We start from the raw sequence: 26,654 nt of genomic DNA, 5'->3' as shown, positions 1-26,654 counted from the left end.
AAGGAATGGTGCTAAAGTTGAAGTTCCAGTACTTTGGCCACCTCATGTGAAGACTTGACTCATTGGAAAAGACTGTGATGCTGAGAGGGATTGGGGGCAGGAAGAGAAGGGGATGACCGAGGATGAGATGGCTGGATGGCATTACTGACTCGATGGACGTGAGTCTGAGTGAACTCCAGGAAGTGGTGATGGACAGGGAGGCCTGGCGTGCTGCGATTCATGGGGTTGCAAATTGTCAGACACGACTGAGCGACTGAACTGAACACCACCCTAGATCATGGGACAAACAATTATCAACACAAAGTATCCCTTTGTACCTACTCCCTTCCAAGCATACCCTCCTGCAAATAAAACCATTATCCAGACCGCTTACAGCATAAGCTCTAATGGCTTATGTGCTTTGTACAAATGGAAATATAAAATATATAATATATTCTTTTGTGTCAAGTGTAGTCCTTTTGTACAGACTGTATTGCTTTCCTCTGCCCAGCTTTTGTGAGATCAGAAACCTCTCTCTACTGTGACCAGGTTCTCTGTACTGACCCAGGGTCCAGCTCAGATTCAAGTTGGCCACATATGATTGTATTTAGCATTAGCTCTTGAGACAGGGATCAAGAAGATCCCCATGGAAAAGAAATGCAAAAAGGCAAAATGGCTGTCTGGGGAGGCCTTACAAATAGCTGTGAAAAGAAAAGAGAAGTGAAAAGCAAAGGAGAAAAGGAAAGATATAAACATGAATGCAGAGTTCCAGGAAGAGCAAGAAGAGATAAGAAAGCCTTCCTCAGTGATCAATGCAAAGAAATAGAGGAAAACAATAGAATGGGAAAGACTAGAGATCTCTTCAAGACAATTAGAGATACCAAGGGAACATTTCATGTAAAGATGGGCTTGATAAAGGACAGAAATGGTATAGACTAACAGAAGCAGAAGATATTAAGAAGAGGTGGCAACAATATATAGAAGAACTGTACAAAAAGGTCTTCAAGACCAAGATAATCACAATGGTATGATCACTTACCTAGAGCCAGACATCCTGGAATGCGAAGTCAAGTGGGCCTTAGAAAGCATCACTACGAACAAGGCTAGTGGAGGTGATGGAATTCCAGTTGAGCTATTTCAAATCCTGAAAGATGATGCTGTGAAAGTGCTGCATTCAATATGCCAGCAAAATTGTGGAACACTCAGCAGTGGCCACAGGATTGGAAAAGGTCAGCTTTCATTCTAATTCCAAAGAAAGGCAATGCCAAAGAATGCTCAAACTACTGCACTATTGCACTCATCTCACATGCTAGTAAAGTAATACTCAAAATTCTCCAAGCCAGGCTTCAGCAATACATCAACCGTGAACTTCCAGATGTTCAAGGTGGTTTTAGAAAAGGCAGAGGAACCAGAGATCAAATTGCCAACATCTGCTGGATCATTGGAAAAGCAAGAGAGTTCCAGAAAAACATCTATTTCTGCTTTATTGACTATGCCAAAGCCTTTGACTGTGTGGATCACAATCAACTGTGGAAAACTCTGAAAGAGATGGGAATACCAGACCACCTGACCTGCCTCTTGAGAAACCTATATGCAGGTCAGGAAGCAGCAGTTAGAACTGGACATGGAACAACAGACTGGTTCCAAATAGGAAAAGGAGTATGTCAAGGCTGTATATTGTCACCCTGTTTATTTAACTTATATGCAGAGTACATCATGAGAAACGGTGGGCTGGAAGAAGCACAAGTTGGAATCAAGATTACCGTGAGAAATATCCATAACCTCAGATATGCAGATGACACCACCCTGATGGCAGAAAGTGAAGAGGAATTAAAAAGCCTCCTGATGAAAGTGAAGGAAGAGAGTGAAAAAGTTGGCTTAAAGCTCAACATTCAAAAACGAAGATCATGGCATCTGGTCCCATCACTTTATGGGAAATAGATGGGGATACTGAGGAAACAGTGTCAGACTTTCTTTTTGGGGGCTCCAAAATCATGGCAGATGGTGACTGCAGCCATGAAATTAAGATGCTTACTCCTTGGAAGGAAAGTTATGACCAACCTAGATAGCATATTCAAAAGCAGAGACATTACTTTGCCAAAAGTGATACATCTAGCCAAGGCTATGGTTTTTCCAGTGGTCATGTATGGTTGTGAGTCTGTGAAGAAAGCTGAGCGCCGAAGAATTGATGCGTTTGAACTGTGGTGTTGGAGAAGACTCTTGAGAGTCCCTTGGACCATAAGGAAATACAACCAGTCCATTCTAAAGGAGATCAGCCCTGGGTGTTCTTTAGAAGGAATGATGCTAAAGCTGAAACTCTAGTACTTTGCCCACCTCATGTGAAGAGTTGACTCATTGGAAAAGACTCTGATGTTGGGAGGGATTGGGGGCAGGAGGAAGAGGGGACTACAGAGGATGAGATGGCTGGATGGCGTCACCACCTCGATGGACATGAGTTTGAGTGAACTCCGGGAGATGGTGGTGGACAAGGAGGCCTGGTGTGCTCCAATTCATGGGGTTGCAAAGAGTCGGACACGACTGAGCGACTGAAGTGAAGTTGACATCTCAGTTGGCAGCCCTAAGCTGCCTACAGGTCTAGGTGGCAGGTATACTTTGCTGCCCTGATCAGCAGCCCCAGCCTTTCCTCCTTGCTATTTGCTACTGTGACTTTTGCTACATGTTCTCCCATAGGAAACTTTTGAGCTTTTCACATGTTCCCAGAAATGGGGGTTTAGACACTTTGCTCCTTTCAATAGGTGTAGGTGTGCGCAACATTTGTCAGTATTCACTAGATAAGTGTAAATTAAGAAAATTAATATTATTCTTTATGAAATGTATAACTAATTATAATTACCTATGTGTGCTCAGTCACTCAGTCATGTTCTACCCTCTGAGATCCCATGGACTGTAGCCTGGCAGGCTCCTCTGTCCATGGAATTTTCCAGGCCCGAATACTGGAGCAGGTTGCCATTTCCCATTTCAGGGGATCTTTCTGACCTAGGGATCAAATTCGTGCATCAGCAGGAGGATTCTTTATAGCTGTACCACCTGGGAAGTCCTATACAATGCCTATAGGGCTTAAAACTACCTAAACAAAGGTCCATTAAATTCCATTATTCAGTCAATCTGTTGTCAAACACTTACTGAGCACATTCAATGTGCAAGGTACTGTCCTAGTTTGTGAGGCTCAATGTTTAACAAGAGAAATAAACCTCTTTCAGAACTTGAATATAGTCTATCTTCATATCCTCTTAGAGCAAAAACAAGGGGACACAGAAACGAAGAACCAATTTTGGACTCTCATCATCCCAGATCTTGTCATAGAATCTGACCCAGAAAGTACTTCTCAATTAAGTGTTCAGTGAATGGTAGTTAGTATTAGAAGTGGTGCTTGATATTGATCAAAATGCCTAACACCTCTGTACTTCAATAGAATCAGTTTAGAACTAGATCTGATTCTAGTAAATATTCACAGATTTTACATGATTAAGGGAGACTATTATTTTAGTAGGTTGAATATGTGTATGTGTGTGTGTATTATTTTATTATCACTTACCCCAACTTTAAACATAAAATAATGATCTCAATGCTATTTCTTAGGTCTTTGACTTTAAAAAAACAAATGACATTGACATTACTGTTTATTTTGAGTAAAGTACAGTGTATACTCTTATCTATTACTATTCCAAGAATAAAACTGTCAAATTACCCATGTTAAATATACACTAGCCTTTTTATATAATAAGTCTTGTGAAAAAATCATTGTATGTATCTTCTGGTATCACCTCAGAAAATCCTTTCAAAGGGACAAGAAATTTCTCCTGCATTTTTCAGTTCTGTTATCAAATACTTGTTTGTGCTAGGATAAATGCAAACAGCTTGAATAATTTTATGATACATTCACAGTCTTTTCTCTGTTGCTCTAGGCTACCACACACAGTTCTATTTTTCACTTTGTATACTGTAACAAAACTGAAAAACACACAAGCAGGACAGTCACTGTGTGGATGGAATGAACAATCGTGCTTGCTCTGTGTATAGGATGAAAAATGCCTTTGCCCTGGGCAGCTCAGCTTTCATATATGAAATGAGGGGAATGTGTTTCTTAACCTTCTCTGAAAAATACTGTAAGAGCTAACAAAAGAAACCTGTTATTTTCAAATAGATGCTCTTATACTCCAAATGAAATTAATAATTACATCTCAAAACACAACTGGAGGAAACTGTTTTAGTTTCAGAGGAGCTCTTTTCTTTGCTGATGGAAGAAATGTCTATAATTGTTTAGAATGCATGTTCTCTAGAGTCCAGTTTTTAATAAGTAACATAGATCAAGGAATTAATGATGTTGATTAAATGATGTTCATGTGTCACATGGCGTTTAATTCATAATAAAGTGCTATATGAGATTTAAAACTGGGACATTTTCTAAAGGCCAAATATTTCTCCTGGGGTGGGTTGAGGGGTTGGTTTTAAGAAGCATCTTTGAATCATCTGTCCCCTATAAGAGGAATAATTCTTAAAATCTCTCTTTGAAATTCTGCTTGTAAATAATTGAATGCAGAGAATCATATATAATTAGTTATCACTCAATCCTTCATGGTTTGACTCAGGTCTGTTTTCTGAGTTCATGAGGACAGACATACAATTCCTCTTAGAAGCCACTGTATTTCTTATAAAACCATCCTCTACTCTTCAAACCATACACAACACTGTCAACACCACAGTGATAGCAACTAAGTTTTATTGGTGTAGCTCTTACAGGGAAGAATCAATTATGATTCTATGTTGGATCTGTTTCTTCTTCTTCTTCCTTTGTTTTGAACCTTTGCTTCCCATTGCTTTTTTCACTAAAATGATACTGTTTAAATATAATGGACTGCCTCAGGGAACCCTGCCCCTCTACCTAAATATTAAACCAAATTGCCCCTTTGTTCAGGACCCTGTCCACCTGAGGGTGGCTATTAGAAGGGAGAAATTAACACCTCCCTCCTTGAAGCTTGCCATTCTAGAAGATATTTGTAAGATTAATGGCCTCTTTGCTTTATTTCCTCACCTCCCCACTTCTCTGTTCTATGAAAGAACCTGGCAACCAGACTCCAATAAGATGGTTATTTTGAGACATTATTCTGTCATCTTCTCAGTCTGCCAGCTTCCTGAACAAAGCAGTGTTCCTTGCCTCAACACCTCATCTCTGATTTTACTGGCCTGTCGTGCAGACAGTAGATCTGACTTGGACTCAGTAATATAACTTAATAAAGTACTTTTCTAACAGTTATGTGTTATGGGTTGGGCTGTATCCCCCCCCAAATTCATATGTATAAGTACATCCTCTAGGACCTCAGAATGTTCTCTTATTTGAAACAGAATTGTTGCATACAAAAGTAGTTAAGATGAGATCATACTCAGATTTGGTGCCTAATCCAATATGACTGGTATGGTTTTATAAAAAGAAATAGATGGTACATTTGACGCTCCCTCGCATATTTGTGCAGCCCATTACAGTTAAAATGTGATAGTCAACTAGTTTCCTGTGGGCAGTGAAAAGAAGAACTGAGGAGGGTCATGGTGGTGAAGGTCACAGGCAAATCAGACAACCCTGGTTTCCGGTTCCAAATGTAAATTCACCATGTACACCAGGAAATGAACTGCCTTCTATAATCCTCAATTTTTGCATCTACAGAATGAGCTTAATAATAATAAAAGCCAGGCTTCTTTGGTGACTCGGTGGTAAAAGAACCCAGCTACCAAAGCAGGAGATAGAGATCCCACCCCTGATCCAGAAGGATCCCACTTGCTGCAGAGCATCTAAGCCCATATGTCACAACCACTGAGTGTGCTCTAGAGCCTGGGAGCCACAGTTACTGAGCCTACATGCTGCAACTACTGTAGCACCCTAGAGCCCCTGCTCTGCAACAAGGAAAGGCACAACTGGGAGAAGCCCACGCACCACAACTGAAGTACAGCCCCTGCTGGCCGCAACCAAAGAAATGCCTTACAGCAACAAGGACTGAGCACATCCAAAAATAAATAAATACAATTATAAGAAAATAAAAAACTACGTATGGAGAGAGTAGCATGGAAACATAGACACTACCGTATGTAAAAACAGCCAGTGAGAATTTGCTGCATGATTGAGTGAACTCAAGCCATGGCTCTGTGACAAGCTAGAGGAGTGGGATGGGGTAGGAGGTACGAGGGAAGTTCAAGAGGGAGTGAAAATGGAAGCATTATCTACTCAGTCATGTCCAACACTTTGTGACCCCATGGACTGTAGCCTGTCAGACTCCCCTGTCCATGGAATTCTTCAGGCAAAAATACTGGAATGGATCCCTTCTCCAGGGGATCTGCCTGACCCAGAGATTGAACTCAGGTCTCCCACATTCCAGGCAAATTCTTTACCATCTGAGCCACCAAGGAGTCCCTCAGGAGGGAGAGGACATGTGTATAATTATGGCTGGTTCATGTTGACATACGGCAGAAACCAACACAATATTGTAAACCAATTATCCTTCAACTAAAAATAAACAATTAAAAAGAAGACCAAATTTTAAAAAAATTTGTAATTTTAGAAAAATAAATAAAGTCTGCATCATCACATTTAACTTATTTTGAGTATTAAATGAGTTAAAGCAACCCTTTTAATAAACCTCAAAAATGCTGGTTCACTTTTATTATTTATTCATTGGCACAGACAGAGTTTTCTGAACCATTCTGCTATATCACAGGAAGGTGTTTTCATACATTGCACTCACTAAAGCTGCACATTAGCATGATTCAGTTCAGTTGCTCAGTCGTGTCCGACTCTTTGTGACCCCATGGACTGCAGCACACCAGGCTTCCCTGTCCATCACCAACTCCCAGAGCCTACTCAAACTCACGTCCATTGCTTTGGTGATACCATCCAACCATCTCATCCTCTCTTAGAATAATATAATATAATATTATATATATCTATATAAACATGATTATAAACCATATAAAGGGCAATACAACTGATCCACCATCTCATCAAAATAGATCAGTAAATTTCATGGAAGAAATGCTGATGTTTATCTCTAATAATCTTTTCATTTTGTAAGTACAAACTAATATTTCTAGAAAGGCATCTTTTCTCCTCTAGGCTTCTGAAAAAGCATTGATGCTGAGTGAACTGTTCAGACAACCTATCAACACGACATCTCATTGCCAGAATGATAATACAGCCTGTAATTAAGCAAGTTTATTCAAGCAAACCAAACGTATTTGCTAAGACATTTTAACATTCTATTAGTTCTTCCTCAAAGTCAACATTGACTAAATTAGTTACTTGGCAAAATTGTGTGCATAAGTGACATGAGTAATACAGATATGCTCAGGGTCACTAGGGACACAAGCATATGGAAGTCACCCAAGATGGCCAGCTTTTATTTACAATTATTATAGTGATTTTTACTGTCATTATAACTAAATCGTACTATTCTTGAGGACAGATGAGGCAACTAAAGCCCATAAATGTTCAATTAACATGGTTAAATATTCAGTTACAAAGTGTTAGAACAGGGTTCTGATATTTCAAGTCCAGTTCCAAAGCTTGCACTAGCTTGTTTTATAAATATTGTATATGATTTCTGATCGTTTTCATTCAGTCAAAAGAAGCAAATGGTCATTAGAGTAATGATGCTTATTGCTAAAACAAACAAAGAAAAATGGTTTTTTTCTCCATATTGAGTATTGGGTCTACTATATCTGGATTTGTGACTCAGATATAAGTAACATCATGAATTTCAGCTTCAGCCCATTTGCCTTCAGAGTACTTCAATTCTACACTCTTAAGCATCTATTCTGTGCTTGCCCATGAACTCACTACTAAGAGTATTCCCGAGATGTGCTGTGAAGGACCGCATTGTTAGGACCAAACTGAAGCCAGGACAGGCTCTAAGGGGCAGGCTAGGCCTGAGAAAAGCTGAGGCTCTGGGAACGCCCGCAGGCAGTGTAGCTCGACCAATCAGAAAAATCCCCGTAGCCCCCGCCTGCGCCAGACCCGAGCCAATCCAGATAGGGATGCGAGGTTTAAAAGTCCCACATGCACATATGGTTTAACCAATCAGCTATGCCGTTACAGAAACAAAGAACCGTCTGTATAAAAGTATATGTGATTCAGAGCTCGGGGCCTTTGTCGGATTCCACTGTGCTGGATAAAACATGGGCCCTGGCTCGAGTTAGTAATAAACCCCTTTATGCTTTTGCATTGCTGTGGACGTCTTATTCTCTCAGTTCGGGCGACTCGGACTCTGGGCATAACAAGCATCAACTCCAACATTCTCCCAAAGATAGAGAGTTCACTTTATATAACTTAAATATTACTGTTTTAAAGGATATGATTTCAGAATTCTTATAAAAAAGTTATTTTTATTAATTTATTATCTGAAAACTGAGAAAGGGCCATGATTATGTATAGTGTCTCACTATCCATTCCTACCTATGTCAGTACAAGAGTCTCTGCTAGTAATGACTTCCTGTAACAGAGGAAAACAAACCCGATGCCATACTGGATCTATCCTTCAGCTCTAACCTTTGTGCTGCGTTGCCTGTGCTTAGTCATGCTGACTCAGCTCTTAAAAAAAAAAAAAAAGTTACCTATTGCATGAAATACACATGAAAGACCATTCTCCAGGGTCTGCCTCCCAGGCCTGACCTTTAAAGGTATAACACTTAGCATTCATACGATAAAAAGTTCTCTCATAGGAGATAAAAAGTTGGGAAACGGAATAACATTTGTCTTGTTGGAGGTTTAAGGGAACACAAGTAACCTGATTTACATGGACAGCCAGAACAAAGGACTTGGGTGTTAAGAAGTTTACAGGGATTGACCAGATGCTTTCCTCTTTTAGCATAAAAGAAGCCTGAATTCTAACTTGGGTAAAATGGCTTTTGGGGACACTAGTCCATCGTCTTCTTGGTCTGCTGACTTTCAAAATCACAGCAGATGGTGACTGCAGCCATGAAATTAAAAGATGCTTGCTTCTTGGAAGAAAAGCTACAACCAACCTAGACAGCATGTTAAAAAGCAGAGACACTACTTTGCTGACAAATGTCCATATAGTCAAAGATGTGGTTTTTCCAGCAGTCCTCTATGGATGTGAAAGTTGGACCATAAAGAAAACTAGGCACCAAAGAATTGATGCTTCTGAACTGTGGTGTTGGAGAAGACTCTTGAGAGTCCCTTGGACTGGAAGGAGATCAAACCAGTCAATCCTAAGGGAAATCAGTCTGGGTGTTCATTGAAGGACTGATGCTAAAGCTGAAACCCCAATACTTTGGCCACCTGACGCGAAGAACTAACTCACTGGAAAAGATCCTGATGCTGGGAAAGATTGAAGGCAGGAGGATAAGGGGATGGCAGAGGATGAGATGGTTGGATGGCATCACTGACTCAATGGACATGAGTTTGAGCAAGCTCCAGGAGTTGGTGATGGACAGGGAACCCTGGTGTGCTTCAGTCCATGGGGTTGCAAATAGTTGGACATGACTGAAGTGAACTGAGTCCATCATTTTCTTGGTCTGCTGGCTTTCTGAATAAGGTCTCTACTTCTTGTCCCAACAGCTCATCTCTCAATTTATTGGCCTGTGATGTGGCAAGCAGTCCTAGCTTGTTGTACCCGACAATATTCCCACATTTCTTCACAGCATCAATTTTTTTCCCTACTTAACCAATAATACTTAGCTCTCCTAGAAGGCTTTACTGACCATGACCCTCAACAATTATGAATGAATCAGTTTTCTGTGTGTTCACAGAACAACCTGTGTAAGCTGCTACCCATTAGGACACTTATAGTCATTCAAAATAACTTAAGATTTATGTATTTAGCATTACCACCAGATTTTTTTTTTTTTTGCCCTAGAAGGCAGTAATTGTGTTTATCTCCAACTTTCAGTATATAGTAGGTGCTCAGCAAGTACCTATCAAAGCTGATTCCCTTTTCATGATAAGTCTGTCTGAAATTTGCACTGAAAATTCTAATTCTTCTAACTCTGCCTTCTGATTTGGAAACACCAGGTTCAATGGTAATTCCTCTTTCTCATGAGAGCTCCTCAAATATTGAAAACAGCACTATCTTTAGTATGTACATGAATCACTTGTGGATAATTTTTTTAACTGAAGTATAGTTTATGTACAATATTGTTAGTTTCAGGTGTACAGCAAAGTGATTTGGATATACATATGAATACACATATATACTTTTCTTTCAATTATTTTACATTATAGGTTATTACAAGCTATTGAATATAACTTCCTATAAATTCTTATGGTTTTATCTATTTTATGAATAGATACGGCGGTGTGCATCTGTTAATCCCATACTCTTAAGTGTATATTTTTAAGCTGTAGATTTTGATTTGAAAGATTTGTGATGAGTTTCTGAGATTCTGCCTTTCTAACACATTCCCAGGTGATGGTGCTGCAGAGAAATCTTGGCATATCTGGCTTGCACACTTTATGTGGGCTCTCTAACTCCATAGATAATCAGCAGACTGTTTCAGCCAATATTCATAAGTCTGTTTTGGAGTCTGCTTATCTTTACAATTTTCAATTAGCCTAAGAGGATATGAAGGACGACTGTAGTCAAAATAGGTTAAATATTTTCCTTGATTTCTAAAGTTAATAAAAGTGAATTTTTAAACTAAATGGAAGCATTACTGTCATATTTTCACTGAAGTTTAATACAAACATGTGAAAGATCTGTCCAGACACAATTTGTACTGCAATGAACAGGGCTCCATATGGCAATAGGATCATGATTCAAATGGCATAAATTCACATGCTCAATTATACTTAAAAATGAGTTATTAGTTATTTCAGGTTGAGATGCATGACATAATATAATATACATGCCAATATGTTAATAGAGAAAAGCTATTGTGAGATACAAGTAACAGGCTCTTTTGAAATTTCAAGGACAAATCTAATATAAAATTCTATGGTGATATATCTATGAGTCACAAATCCATAAAATTTAATAATTAAGGGGTTAACATGAGCCAGTTATTGTTTAACGCTCTACATATGGATTATCAATTTAATACTGACAAGCATAGAGGTAGATGCTACTGAGGTAAGTGAAGAAGGTACTGTCACTAGTCATTTTACAGATGAGAAAATTTAGACAGAGAAAGTTTAAGGAATCTGCCCAGTGTGACACAAATCTATGTAGTAAAGTTATGATGCCTGGCCTGGGTGGTCTGATTCCAGAATGTACCATTGAGCTATTATTTTCACTGCCTTTTGGGGGCCTGCAGCCACATAAGCAGCATGTTTTCCTGTGCTCTCAGTTCCCCGATGTAGGTTTCCTGGGTGTGTGTGGGTGTGTGTGTGGGTGTGTGCACATGTGAGTGCATGAGCTCAGTGCATCCGACTCCTTTGCAACGCCACTGACTACAGACCATCAGGCTCCTCTGTCCATGGAATTTCAAAGGCAAGAATCCTGGAGTTAGTTGCCATTTCCTCCTCCAAGGGATCTTCCAGACCCAGGGATCAAACCTAGGTCTCCTGCATTTCCTGCATTGGCAGATGGATTCTTTACCACTCTACCACCTGGGAAGCCCATCCCAGTGTTCCTCTATAATCCACTAAGTTACCACTTGAGCAGAGACATGCATCTTACATGAAGGAATTGATATTTATTCAAAATATTTGTAGGTGCCTATCAATATGTTATATAAATCTGCATTCACCTGGAGTCATTTAGCTTCATGTCACCTAACTCCAGGCTTGATCTGATAAGGAAGTATTAGCATCTCCATTATCTCAGTCCAGAGTAAAATAAAGCACCTGAAAATGTCCTTATGCTTAACGAGAACATTTCTTCCTTCAGAGAGTTCTCGAAGAAATCAAACACACGTTAAAAAATTACAACAATGATTACATATATTCCGTTTCATCTCATACAAGAAAAATACTAGATGGTAAAGGATTATATATGGTTATTTCATTGCCTGTAAGATAATGTATAAGATTATAGCATTTTCCTTTTCCTAACAGTTGTAAGGCAATAATCTATTCACTATTATTAATAACATAGTATTTTTATCTTCTAAATTTGGGGGGAGGGGATTAAACATATAACTATGTCAATTATAATGGTTCTACATATGTGTAGACTAGTGAGTGACTCACAAATTTACACAATACAAAATCTCATAACCTCTTAAAACACATATGGTACAAATGTGTATTTAGAAAGGTGATCAAAATTCACTAGTGGAGGCATTACAGTATATGCAAAAGGATCTGGAATATCTACTCAACTTATTAAAATTCATGAGACTTTAAAAATGTCAACCATCCTAAGAGGGGTGTAAGCAGAAAAATCTGTTTCACAGAAATAAGAAGCCTATTGCAAACTCACCTTGGAAATTATTTTCTTCCATACAATTCCTAAAAATGTCTTACCCTATTTATTTCAAGGGTCATTTCAGAAATGGTTTAATGCAGATTACTCTGGTATGTTTTATTTCTCAATTAACTATTTATAATATTATTTTGAATATATCCACCTGGTTCATTTCCCCAAGTGGCTGATTGCAGCAACAATGCATGTGTGTACATAAATAAGCAAGAGAAATTCCTACCCATTGGTGAAAAAAATTCCTTTAGTGTCCTAAATGAAGAAGAGGCTGTTATTAATTCTATCTGATGGATGAGATAGAAACAAGTGATGAGGATGGCTGTCTTCCTCAGTGTCATATGCAGGAAAAATTCTAGATTTTTTAGAAAGAATTTAAGTATACTATTAAATTGTAAAACAGTTATGTTTTACATTTGTATTTGGAACAGATTTTTAAATGATTTGGAAAACTTGTGTAACCACTACAACAAATGGTTGAAAAGATAGAACAGAACAATCCATTTGTTTTTAAACAATATCCCCTTACATGGCTCATTGGACCCATGGCCATTGTTATGGAAACAAATAATTTGTTATAAGCACTGCCAGGGCACTTGGCTTGGAGCGAGGTCTGTTAGCCATGCCTCACAAGCCTGCCCTGCCCTGGCAATGGCCACTTTACTTATGAACTGGAAAATATGCCAGAGATTTGCCCACATTATACTTCCTACCTCGTCATAATATTTTCATCAAAAATATTGTCAGATATTATAAATCTTGAATAAGAGTAAATGGGTCACCTGGATCTGGAAAGGAGAGAGGGAGCCTAAAAAATCTGGAAATTATAATAGACTATTGTCACTGAATACAAATACTACACTAGTTTTGTAAAATGCTTCTAAGACTGGCAATCGACAACACATTTCTAAATCCTTATAGTTTGCAAAATTTCTTACATAATTCCACTTAAATATTCCCTTAAATAATTCACTTAAATATTAAAACACATCATTCCTATTTCTCAGAGAAGAAATCTGAGGCACAAGGGACTTCTGCAATTTTATAAAACCAAATAAATGAACCTATATACTTGAATTCACAACTCTGGAATCCATATCTTGGTTTTCTCTTTTCAAACACATAGGCTGATCAAGAAGGATATTTTAGGAAATTTTTGTTAGGCAAATCTTGGCTGATGTGCTATTTGATTTTATAAAAAAAAAGTAGAGAATGCATGTTCCAACCACTGACTTGATATTCATAAAATCAAAGAATTTACTAAATCAGTCTGCTAACTACTACTTACTTTTCAGATTTTTTTAATGTTTTAAAGTTATTAGAAACAATTAAGTTTTGTGTGTCTATGTGTATAAATATATACACATATATATATGGAAAGTATGTAAGAACATAGAGATCTGAGTTTTTAACACATCTAGAAAATTAATATTCTACTTAATATTGCTTAGAGAATACAAACTTACATATTCCTATATCCTTGATAAGTATTTAACCATGCAATTTAAATATAAAACATTTCTGTTCTATGAGACTTTCCATTTAATATATTCAGTGATTACTGATCCTAGTCTGATACTATTAACAAAAGAGGTCAAAAACTATCTTAAAAAATAATTAGGAATATACAAGCATCTTCTAACCATTAAAAAACATTTTTTAAGAGAGAAAAACTGTTTACAAGTCAATTTGTAATATGTTACTATCCTGCAAAACAGTAATAGTATGTAAAGAAAGTATTCACTATTAATACTCCAATTTCCTATTTTGGTCCTAAATATCTACAAAGCTGGTAATAGAATTTCCTAAGCAAAACTAAATGCAGCTTCTTAGAAAGACCTGCTGGAATTTCTTACTGAATGTAATGTTTAATGGACTTTTGATAAGAAATGCTTATACAGAATATCCTTCCTTTCTCTCTAACAGATTGTACAGAGGAAATCTGAAAATACCTTGGAAAGTATGCAAATTAGAGTTTGTAGGATATGTAAATGGAAAATTTTTCTTTGGCAATTTTACCAACCTGCACATATTTTCCTTTTATATTGGAAAAGAAATTCTAAATAAAAGGAAATGACACTGTGGATAAAGTGTAAAGGATTCTATAAAGCTTTAGTATCATCAAAGAGGAATAAGAAGGCTTGACTAGTTTAGCACATTTATTTAATAGCAACTCACATATTTGAGTATTAAATATTCAGATAAACTCTTCTTCAGAAGTCTCTTTAAGAATCATTCTCATTACACAGTATGAGATTGATGACTTTAAAATCTTGTGAGACTGTTGTAATTTCTTATTTGCATGACCCTTCTTATTTTAACATTATCATCCAATGGTCATAAAATAATTCTGAATCTACAAATGGGCATTTAACAAAAATATAGTAAAATTGGTCATGGTTGTCTGTTTCTGCAACCATAGAAAGAATAACCATTGATATTTGTTAAAAACAATACTAAACTGGTTGAATGGACATTACACTGAATTCTCCTCAGGTAACCATTTTTTTTTTTTTTTTGAAAGGATAGTTAAAGTAACCTTAGAACTTCATCAGCTTTGAAATCTTTTTACTCTAAAACTTTACATCAGATAAGGTGTTGTCTATTAAAAAAACATCCAATCTTATCTATGTGAGAAATCTCTTTTAATTCCAGTATACATTATGTTAAACAGTTAGATTAAAGGAGATATCTAATTACCATTTTTAATAGATTTAAGGTTTCCCTGATAGCTCAGTTGGTAAAGAATCTGCCTGCAATGCAGGAGACCCTGGTTCAATTTCTGAGTTGGGAAGCTCCCCTGGAGAAGGGATAGGCTACACAATCCAGTAATTCTTGGGCTTCCCTTTGTGGCTTACCTGGTAATAAATTTAAGTCAAGTATATTTTTGGTTGAGGTCTGTAAGTGCTAAACTTTAATTACTTAATGCATTTTAAGACATAATTTCAAAAGTACTCAAGAACTTTTAAGAAACAATGAATTTTATCTCCTTTATAAAACACCAAAGCAATGAAATATTTTTCACACTAGCAAGGAATAAAACACTTCTTCAAAGATTTTTTGGGTTTTATTGGCCATGCTTTGATTCCTGTGGGATTTTAGCCCCCCAATCAGGGATCAAACCAGGGCCCCCCTGCAGGTGAAGTGGAGTCCTAAACACTGGACCATCCAGGAATTCCCTATCATAGATTATTAAAGTAATGTAAACTTTATTGCAGGTTCATTGGCATTTAAGTATATTTTAGAACATTTAGCTTGTGTCTCAGATTTGTTTTGATTTATAAAATTTTATAATTAACTCGCCATAGTTTTATCTAGAAATAATCATTCATTGCTTATCATGTTCTTCGTTTTAATGAGAAGTACATAATTTGAAAGGAAGCAACAAACATAAACATCAGAAAAGCCAAAAACTATAGAATTACACCCTTTATCACCATCTGAAAAAATTGAGAGTCCTCTGTGTAGATGTATTAACAGCTTACCTTCACAATTTGTGATATTTTCACTGAATGACCTTGTCTCCCTGACTCAACCTCTGGCATTTTATATAAATCAGAAAAGTACAAGTCATGCTGGAAAATGTCACCCTTCTTAGTTGTTTGAACTCAAGTCTCTGTATTTAGTCAAAATGAGACCCTCCCTTAATGCTAAGTGGGTTTCCCAGATGGTGCTATATCTGCAAATGCTGGAGACAGAAGAGACATAGGTTCAGTCCTTGGGTTGAGAAGATTCCCTGGAGCAGGAAATGGCAATCGGCTCCAGTATTCTTGCCTGGAAAATTCCATGGACAGTGGAGCCTGGTAGGCTACAGTACATGGGGCCACAAAGAGTTGGACATGACTGAGTGACTAAGCACACACTTACTGCCCATTACCTGGTAAATGAAGTCCTAATATCACTGCATTTTAGCAACCATCTTGAGGGCAGCCATCTTTATAAGCAGCCATCATTAGAGCAGACATATTTAGGGCAGCCATCTTTGCAAACTGTCTGAGTGAATTATAAGCATCACTATGAACAAAGCTAGTGGAAGTGATGGAGGTCCAGTTGAGCTTTTTCAAATCCTAAAAGATGATGCTGTGAAAGTGCTGCACTGAATATACCATCAAATTTGGAAAACTCAGCAGTGGCCACAAGACGAAAAGGTCAGTTTTCATTCCAATCCCAAAGAAAAGCAATGCCAAATAATGCTCAAACTACTACACAGTTGCACTCATCTCATCCCCTAGGAAAGTAATGCACAAAATTATCCGAGTTAGGCTTAAAGACTATGTGAATCATGAACTTCCAGATGGCCAAGCTGGATTTAGAAAAAGCAGAGGAACCAGAGATCAAACTGCCAATCAAATTGTTGGATCATCAAAAAAGCAAGAGAGTTCCAGAAAAACATCTACTTCTGTTTTATTGATTTTGTCAAAGTTTTTGTGTGGATCACAACAAACTGTGGAAAATTCATCAAGAGATGGGAAAACCAGACCACCTGACGTGCCTCCTGAGAAATCTGTATGCAGGTCAGGAAGCAACAGTTAGAACTGGACATGAAACAATAGACTGGTCCCAAATTGGGAAAGGAGTTCATCAAGGCTGTATATTGTCACTCTGCTTATTTAACTCATATGCAGATTACATCATGTGAAATGCCAGGATGGATGAAGCACAAGCTGGAATCAAGATTGCTGGGAGAACTATCAATAAACTCAGATATGCGGATGACACCACCCTTATGGCAGCAAGTGAAGAACTAAAGAGCCTCTTGATGAAAGTGAAAGAGGAGAGTGAAAAAGCTGGCTTAAACCTCAACATTCAGAAAACTAAGATCATGGCATCTGGTCCCATCAATTCAGTTCAGTTCAGTTGCTCAGTCATGTCCGACTCTTTGTGACCCCATGGACTGCAGGACGACAGACCTCTGTGTCCATCACTAACTCCTGGAGTTTACTCAAACTCATGCCCATTGAGTCGGTGACGCCATCCAACCATCTCATCCTCTGTTGTCCCCTTCCCCTCCTTTCTTCAATCTTTCTCAGCATCGTGGTCTTTTCAAATAAGTCAGTTCAATAAACACTCAGGACTGATCTCCTTTAGGATTGACTGGTTGGATCTTCTTGCAGTCCAAGCGACTCTCAAGAGTCTTCTCCAACACCACAGTTCAAAAGCATCAGTTCTTCAGCACTCAGCTTTCTTTATAGTCCAACTCTCACATCCATGCATGACTACTGGAAAAACCATAGCTTTGATTAGATGGACCTTTGTTGGGAAAGTAATGTCTCTGCTTTTTAATATGCTGTCTGGTCACTATCACTTCATGGCAAATAGATGAGGAAACAATGGAAACAGTGACAGACTTTATTTTCTTGGGCTCCAAAATCACTGCAGATGGTGACTGCAGCCATGAAATCAAAAGATGCTTGCTCCTTGGAAGAAAAGCTATGACCAATCTATACAGCATATTACCAATACAATATTGTAAAGTAATTAGCCACCAATTAAAAAAAATAAATTTAAATTTTTTTAAAAAGCAGAGACATTACCCTGCCAAAAAAGATCTGTCTAGTCAAAGATATGGTTTTCCCAGTAGTCATGTATGGAGGTGAGAGTTGGACTATAAAGAAAGCTGAGCACCCAAGAATTGATGCTTTTGAATTGTGGTGTTGGATAAAACTCTTAAGAGTCCCTTGGACTGCAAGGAGATCCAACCAGTCAATCCTAAAGGAAATCAGTCCTAAATATTCATTGGAACGACTGATGAAGATCAGACTACAATACTTTGGCCACCTGATGCAAAGAACTGACACATTTGAAAAGACCCTGATGCTGGGAAAGATTGAAGGCGGTAGGAGAAGGGGATGACAGAGGATGAGATGGTTGGGTGGCATCACCTACCCAATGGACATGAATTTGAGCAAGTTCTGGGAGTGGTGATGGACAGGGAAGCCTGCTGTGCTACAGTCCATGGAGGTGCAAAGAGTCAGACACAACTGAGTGACTGAACTGAACTAAACTTAACTAGTCCATTATGATAGGAGAGGATTTAACAGTCTCTTAATTTTGGAATGAAAACTTTACAGAAACAGAAATCTGAAAGATAGTTTGGAGTCTGACTGCAGCTCTTCAAATAACTGCATTTTAGACAGAAAATAATGATTGCTCTCCTGGAAGAGTCTGTGATCTGAGCCTTACTTGTCTACTCCCAGTTAGTTGGTCTGCTGTTTGTGTAGGCATCTGGTCAGTATCTCTCTCTTTCTGCTCAACTTTTAGGAAGGTCCTTTCAAATTTTCTGCTCTACCATTGTTTTGCACAATAGACCTCCTCCATGCGCACTTGGTAGTAGTAGTGTTAGTCACTCAGACTCTTGCGATCCCACCAACTGTAGCCCGCCTGGCTCCTCTGTCCACGGGAGTCTCCAGACAAGAATACTAGAGTGGATCGCCATTCCCTTCTCCAGAGGATCTTCTCAACCCAGGGATTGAACCTGGGTCTCCTGCATTACAGGCAGATTCTTTACCATTTGAGCTATAGGAAAGACCTTCATGCCCATCTTACCTACAGGCTGAAAACCAATCTACAATAGGGTTCTCAGTGCTAACTATCCATTAGAATGACTGGGGGAGCTTTAAAATCTCAATGCCTAGGTTTCATCTTAGACCATCCAATTTCAAATCTCTGGAAATGAGACCCAAACATCCATGTTTTAAAGCTTCATAGGTTATTCCATTGTGTATCCAGGGTTGAAAACCACTTTTTAAAAAATATAAATTATGCCTGATACTTAGCTTAATTGTGAGATGAAGGCTTTCCATGAAGAGAAATTTTCCTCCTTACTTGCTTCCGACAATTTACCCATCCCAATATACAAATGTTCTTTCCATGCAATAAAGGCTTAATAGAACTTATTTCTAAAGGACTACTCTGGCATATGTACTATTTATTATCAGAGTATTATATCCTTATTTCGCATGACAGTTATAATCATGGACAACTGCTGTGGAAATGACCAGCTACTTAAGTTCAGAGCACTAGACTCTGCCTGCTCACAAAAATTACTTAAGAGTTTTAAGATATCACCTTTCTGGGAGTGGGCCCTGATCAGGTCAAAAATCCCAAGCATTCTGTCTAATATATAAATCAAAACAAATTCCTCCCATTCCTCCTCCTCCTCCCACCCCGTCCTTTTCGTTTCTTATTGATGGCTTTACTTAATTTTGGTTATGACTGCCTTAAAAAAAATAAAATAGATCCCTTAAAATTTAGTATTTTATAACATATATAATTAATTTATATGTTGTGAATATTTGATTGAATACACACAACTTTCCAATTTAATTAATATGGTTTTAAGAGTAAATGGATTATGCTACCTTTTTTCTCAGAATAAAAAAAAATAATAAAATGCCTACAGAACTGTAATAAGGGTTTAAACTACCATTATGAGTATTTTCTTTGCTATATTACTGTTCCTACTCCTCTAAATTATTTCTTTATAATTTCAATATTTTACTCAAATAGAAGATCTCTGTTCCTAAAAAATATCAGAGTCATTAATATAATATACTACTTACATGATTCTAATTTAATTTGCCTGGGTGGGCCTGGCATTCATATACTTTAAATTCTTCTCAGGCAACTCAAAAGGGTAGCCTAGACTGAGACTCATTGCCCTAAGCCTTGGATAGAAACTGCAGCCTAAAGAAACATTCTTCAACCAATAAGAATGTATGAATAAACAGCCTCTTGGTGGTTTTTAATACATAAATACAGACAAGTGCACACACCTTAGAGTGAGGGCTAGTAATATTTTAAAATATTTAAAATTGAGAAGGGGATGCTCATCATGGTGTCTAATGTACTCCAAAGCTATGGCTGGTCTATTTGCTTTTTCTTTAAAACTATTTTTCTATCTTATTGTCCTCTTCATACATATAGTCAGTAGCTACGGAGTGGTACTAAACCCTTTCACGATGACATCGGCTCCTCAAGACTAGCAGAAAACCTTTCGTAAAATGAGCACTTAATTGTATTGAACTCCCTGTTCACCAAAATCTATTTGACCTTTCTCCAGTGTCTCTTTGGAGCAGTCTCTCAGAGCTATCTGAGGTGCTGCGTCCCAGGCTGGAGCCCCATTTTGCCCAAATAAAACTTAACTCACAGCTCTCAAGTTGTGAATCTTTTTCAGTTGACAGAGGCAAGTAAGAATTTTTTGTTTTTTTCTTCTATTTACTTAATTCTCAGTTCAGAATTTCAATAATTTCTTCCACTGCAGTTCTGTGCTACAAACTAAAATACAGTTACTTGAAACAGTGTGCTTAAAGAATTCTAGTGTTCTATCATTATTCAATTATTTACCTAATTTTTTTTTCAGGTTTCAACCCAGTTTTATTGGGTGGTCTTATTGTCTGTGAAATACACCAGAGGTTGGGGAAGGAGACACCTATTGCATTGACTTTGCAAGATAAGGGGTTTTCATCACTAAGGAAAGGCTTGGGGTGGAGCAGGGTCGGGCATACTGGGTTTGGTTTCATTTTACCATCTTCTTTTGCTTTGCTCACATTTCTTTTCTCTCTCAGCAAGCACAAGAGGACACACACACATAGAAACAAAAATAGCAAGATCAGTCTCCAATCACTTCACTCCCAAGCCCTTCCCCAGACTGTACCAGGGATGGGAGGAGTCAGATAGCTACTCCTGAGCCAAAGAACACACCAGAATCCACTACCATTTTCAAATATCTGCAAACTCAGTTCTGTGTCTTTTTCTGACAGTGACTCACCCAGATGTTCCCATCTTGATGGTAGGGTTTCCAGTTTCTCCCGGTGTCGCTGTAGAGCATGCGATATTGGGTCACCCAGTCTGAGCTGCTGTATCTTCCTTGAGTTGCTATGGCACTGATCTGCTTCCGGTTGCCAAAGTTAACCTGAAGCCACTGATAATGGTCACTGTCTGATGGAGACCATCCCCCAGCACCTGAATAAGGCAGACACAAGAGGAGGGAAATAGGTATTTAATGTTGAACTTCTACAATTGGCAATAGATCATTCTACATCTTTTAATTGGCGTTGGAAGTACTATATTTCACAGATACATTATCAAGTGTCCTTTATAGATGCCACAGGGATTTCAACTAATATTCTTCTATCTGGGTAACATTGACACTCTGACCTCTTTATGGTGTAATTATGTGCTCATTTTCTCCTGCGCAAATGTCTTCATAATTCCTCAAGTAGATCTTATTAGTACATGTCAAACTCTAATTGGCCGAGGCTTGATCAATTTACTGTGAATTCTTCAATTAAAAATCACTAGAAAAAGATATGTAGCAATCTAACATTTCCTCATGTAAGGATTTATTTTTAAGTAGATCATAAATGAAACAAAATGCAACTATACACACTCTAAAATATATATTTACTTTACAAAGTTCAGAGTTGAAAGAACACTACTAGCTCTCAAGAGGAGGCCTCATCTTACATCAACTCCTGAGACCTAAGATATATAGTAAATTAGTCAAAATGTTCACTAACACTTAAGAGCTATACAACCAATGACTCTAGATGAACACATTTCTAGGAAAATAATAGAGTCACTAAATGAAGTGAAGCTTCTTTTGGTAAAATAAAGTAAACGACTGGCAAAGAGTAAGAATGTGAAAATATCCATTAGAGAAACAGTACTAACATAGAACAAGAAAGACTCCTAATTTATAACACTATGTGAAACAACTATGATTCCAAATAAATAGACTACAGAAAATATGCCATGAGGCTTAGTTCTAAGCAGCAATATAATTTTTTGAGTGAATTTCATTACTAATGGTAGTAAATAATAGGAAAATATTCAACAAGTTATCCAATGTACAGTATATGAGAACATATGCCTCACTTTTCAAATAAAGAATTTAAAAGCTGACAATAAAATAATTTATTTTATGAAATCTATGCTAATAAAGATCATTTTGCAAATCATCATTGATATATCACTTATATAATGATATTTACAGGGGTTAATTCTGTTCTCAACTATGATGGAATAGTTCTCCCACCACAAAGAATTACAAATCCAACAAAATGTATAGGATTATACTTTTAAGAGATTAGACAATACACTGTACTGGACTCTGATTCATGAGATAAGATAAACAAATGAGGTGAGCCCTGCCAGCTTCCTGGCTTTCTGCATGGTCCACTTTCCAGACCATGGTGTAAAAGAATATTCTGAACAGACACAACAGCATCACCGAGTTGAAGGCAGAGCAGAATCAAAGCTCTCGAGGAATCCAGAATTTGTAGGACAGAGTATCAGGGAAGGGGCAGCTGTGCAGAGAAGAAGCTTTGGGAATGTCCATTGGGTCACCAGTGAATATCTTCAGTTCAGACTTTGGACGAATGCTAAGCTGTGTATTTTCAGACTAAGACTCAACAAGACAAAGCGAAGTGAGATCTGAAATGAATAACAGCCAGAAGATGCACAGTCCTGGGAGGAGAATTTGATTTCAGACTGGACGAGATTGAGAGAACTCGAGCAACCCTAGGCATTCAACAGAGATCTCAGAAGGAGAGTAGAATAATTTTATCCTAAAATAAGGATTCTGATTCTAATCCTACTCTGAGTGAGTGAGTGAGTGAAGTCGCTCAGTCATGTTTGACTCTTTGTGACCCCATGGACTGTAGACTACCAGGCTAAAATCCCTCTGTCCATGGGATTTTCCAGGCAAGAGTACTAGAGTGGGTTGCCATTTCCTTCTCCAGAGCATCTTCCTGACCCAGGGATCAAACCCAGGTATCCTGCATTGTAGGCAGACACTTTACCATCTGAGCCACCAGAGAAGCCAATCCTACTGAGAACATACCTGAAAAAAGGTTGGTAACAAGTCTGAAAAAAGATAATTCTGATCCACAACTGAATTAACCCCTTGGTTGAATGAAACTCAACACTCCATTATGGGAGACCGTGGAAGTTTATTTTTTCATGAGACTTCCATGAAAATATGAAAGAGACTCAACAACAGAGAATCCATAATGTCCAGTAAAAACTAAAAAAAAAAAAAATAGATATTTGGGTAAGCAGTAAAATATGACTCATAACCAGAGAAAAGTCAGTCAGAGCTAATAGACACAGATGATGAAATTAACAGAGCACAACTTTACAATATAGATTATAAATTAGTTGTGTTACTTGAACAAGAATGTATAAATATTGAAGAAACAAGTATGAAAATTTAATGGAGAAAAGAAACAGCAAAGGAAAACAACATGGGTGTTTTTGGACTAGAAATTATATCTGAAATAAAACATTTACTAGATGAGCTTAAAAGCAGATTAGAAACTGAGAAGAAAATAGTGCATGCTAACTCCCTTCAGTCTAGTTTGACTCTTTGCACCTCCATGGACTATAGACTACTAGGCTTCTATCTCCATGGGATTCTCCAGGCAAGAATACTGGAATGAGTTGTAATTTCCTTCTCCAGGGGATCTTTCCAACCCAGGGATCAAACCCGTGTCTCTTTATGCCCCTGCACTGGCAGGTTCTTGACCACTAGCACCACCAAACTGAGAAGAAAATAGTAGTGTACTCAAATACAGGGTCACATAAACCATTCAGGCCTAACCTCACAGTGGGTAATATGGCTTAATAATGAACCTGTAGTCCAGTAACCTGTAGGATAACATTAAATGTCTTAACCATCACTTCATGGGAAATAGAAAGGAAACAGTGGAAACAGTGTCAGACTTTATTTTGGGGGGCTCCAGAATCACTGCAGATGGTGACTGCAGCCATGAAATTAAAAGACGCTTACTCCTTGGAAGGAAAGTTATGACCAACCTAGATAGCATATTCAAAAGCAGAGACATTACTTTGCCAGCAAATGTCCGTCTAGTCAAGGCTATGGTTTTTCCAGTGGTCATGTATGGATGTGAGAGTTGGACTGTGAAGAAAGCTGAGCTCCGAAGAACTGATGCTTTTGAACTGTGGTGTTGGAGAAGACTCTTGCGAGTCCCTTGGACTGCAAGGAGATCCAACCAGTCCATTCTGAAGGAGATCAGCCCTGGGTGTTCTTTGGAAGGAATGATGCTAAAGCTGAAGCTCCAGTACTTTGGCCACCTCATGTGAAGAGTTGACTCATTGGAAAAGACTCTGATGCTAGGAGGGATTGGGGGAAGGAGAAGGGGACGACAGAGGATGAGATGGCTGAATGACATCACCAACTTGATGGACGTGAGTCTGAGTGAACTCCGGGAGTTGGTGATGGACAGGGAGGCCTGGTGTGCTGTAATTCATGGGGTCGCAAAGAGTCGGACACGCCTGAGCGACTGAACTGAACTGAACAATCATGCAAATGGAGTATGAAAAGCAGAAAGGGTAGAGACTGAGGTAGAAAAAAAAATACATTTGAGGAAATAATAGTTGAAAAATACAAGCCCAAATATCTGAGAAATTCACTGAAGACCAAGAAGAGTAAATACAAAGAAAATACACCAGGGCACACCATAAATAACTGCTTAAAAAACCATGCTAAAGAGAAAATCTTAAAAGTGTTCATAGGGCAATAACATCTTAACAACCGCAGTGCAAGCCAGTGAACAAAGAAATGACGTGATGAAAACAAAAGAAAAAGAAAGTGTCAGTGTAAAATTATACATCTAGCAAAAATACCCTTCAAACATGAAAGCAACATAATGATACTTAGTATAAATGCTGAGAAAATTCATCATCAATAAGCATGTTATATAAGAGATGGAAATTTTTCAGCTTCAGGGAAACCTGGCCATGCTGAAATCACATGAAGAAACAAATGCTGAAAATGGTAAACATGTCAGTAAATAGGAAATGTCTGTTTATGTTTTTGCAATTTCTTTAGAAGATAATTGCTTGGAACAAAAATAGTAACAATGAATAAGAGGGCTTATAACAAATATAGACGTAAAATGTATGATTACAATAGGACAAAGGATAGGAGCCAAGGAAAAAGTGTACTGTCCTGATTTTCTTTGACTACATTTGAAATGATACAGTATTACTTGAAACTAGTAAACCCTAGATCAAGGGTATGCACACTTTTTCTCTAAGGTTTAAACACTGAGTATTTTAGGCTTTGCAGACCATGCTACTTCTGTAACTACTAAACTCTGCTACTGGAGCATGAAGCAGCCACAGAAGACCCAGAAACAATAGCGTGACTGTGATTCAATACAATTTTATTAATAAAGACAGGAGGCTGGCCAGAGAGCTATATGTGTTAACCTCTGCTCAAAATCAACTTCTGTTTTACATCTGTGCATTTCACTATGTCTAAATTTTACTTCCAAAAACATTTTTCAATGCTCTATCTACATAAAGTGTGTGTGTTTAGTTTACATGTGTGCTATCTATAGAATGTGTGTATAACCACCTCACAACTACCTTCTCATTCTTCATTCCCCTATTTATTCAAACTACACTTGTACAAGAATGATGTTTCTATAAGGCAGATCTAATCATAGTTAATTCTAGTTCAATATTTTTCAATTGATCCTCATTGCCTCCAGAAATAAATGATCCACGCCTTCACAAACAAAAGACTCACCTGGAACACACCCTCTATACCTTTCCAAATCCTCCCTCAACTTATTATGATCCTCCCTCAAAATATTTCTCCTTCAAGGATCAGCAAGTTCACTCCAAATATCACCTCTGCAACGGGTGCTGTGATTTGCCATTTTGCTTCTATATGACTGGAGGACTTCTTCTTTCAGATATTTACACTGCTGCTGGAAGACCAAATGTAGCTGTGATTCCCCTCAGGCATTCCCTGGGTTAAAAAAGAGGCATTTTACACAAGGTCATGCCCCTTCCTAGGGTTATACAGATGTAACAATGGGCTATCCAGGGGCTGCTGCTGCTCAGTCGCTTCAGTCGTGTGTGACTCTGTGCGATCCCATAGACGGCAGCCCACCAGGCTCCCCCATTCCTGCAATTCTCCAGGCAAGAACACCGGAGTGGGTTGCCATTTCCTTCTCCAATGCAGGAAAGTGAAAAGTGAGAGTGAAGTCAGTCATGTTGGACTCTTAGTGACCCCATGGACTGCAGCCTACCAGGCTCCTCTGTCCATGGGATTTTCCAGGCAAGAGTGCTGGAGTGGGGTGCCATTGCCTTCTCCAATCCAGAGGCTAGAAATGATCAATACCATTGTCCCAACTGGGGAAAAGTATAAACAGTCACCACAGTCTGGTCTCAGAGCTCCCTGAGAAATTGGAAGTTGAAGCTTCCATGGAGACTGCATCGCATGCTGACTACTGCCTCTGCCTATTTCTGTTT

The 26,654-nt window shown here is 38.2% G+C and overlaps 1 protein-coding gene across 1 annotated transcript in view; it reads right to left on the bottom strand.

Annotated features, from left to right (window-relative positions):
• CNTNAP2 (contactin associated protein 2) overlaps nucleotides 1-26,654 on the bottom strand; it is a 1,643,722-nt gene that overhangs the window by 1,541,060 nt on the left and 76,008 nt on the right. The window contains exon 3 of the mRNA XM_068972445.1: nucleotides 21,133-21,326. Within this exon, the coding sequence (XP_068828546.1) occupies nucleotides 21,133-21,326 (194 nt within the window). The remainder of the gene's footprint in view (nucleotides 1-21,132; nucleotides 21,327-26,654) is intronic.

This window comes from Capricornis sumatraensis, chromosome 5 (assembly GCF_032405125.1).
Source record: "Capricornis sumatraensis isolate serow.1 chromosome 5, serow.2, whole genome shotgun sequence".
NCBI lineage: Eukaryota > Metazoa > Chordata > Mammalia > Artiodactyla > Bovidae > Capricornis > Capricornis sumatraensis.
This window is presented reverse-complemented; position numbering and strand designations above follow the sequence as displayed.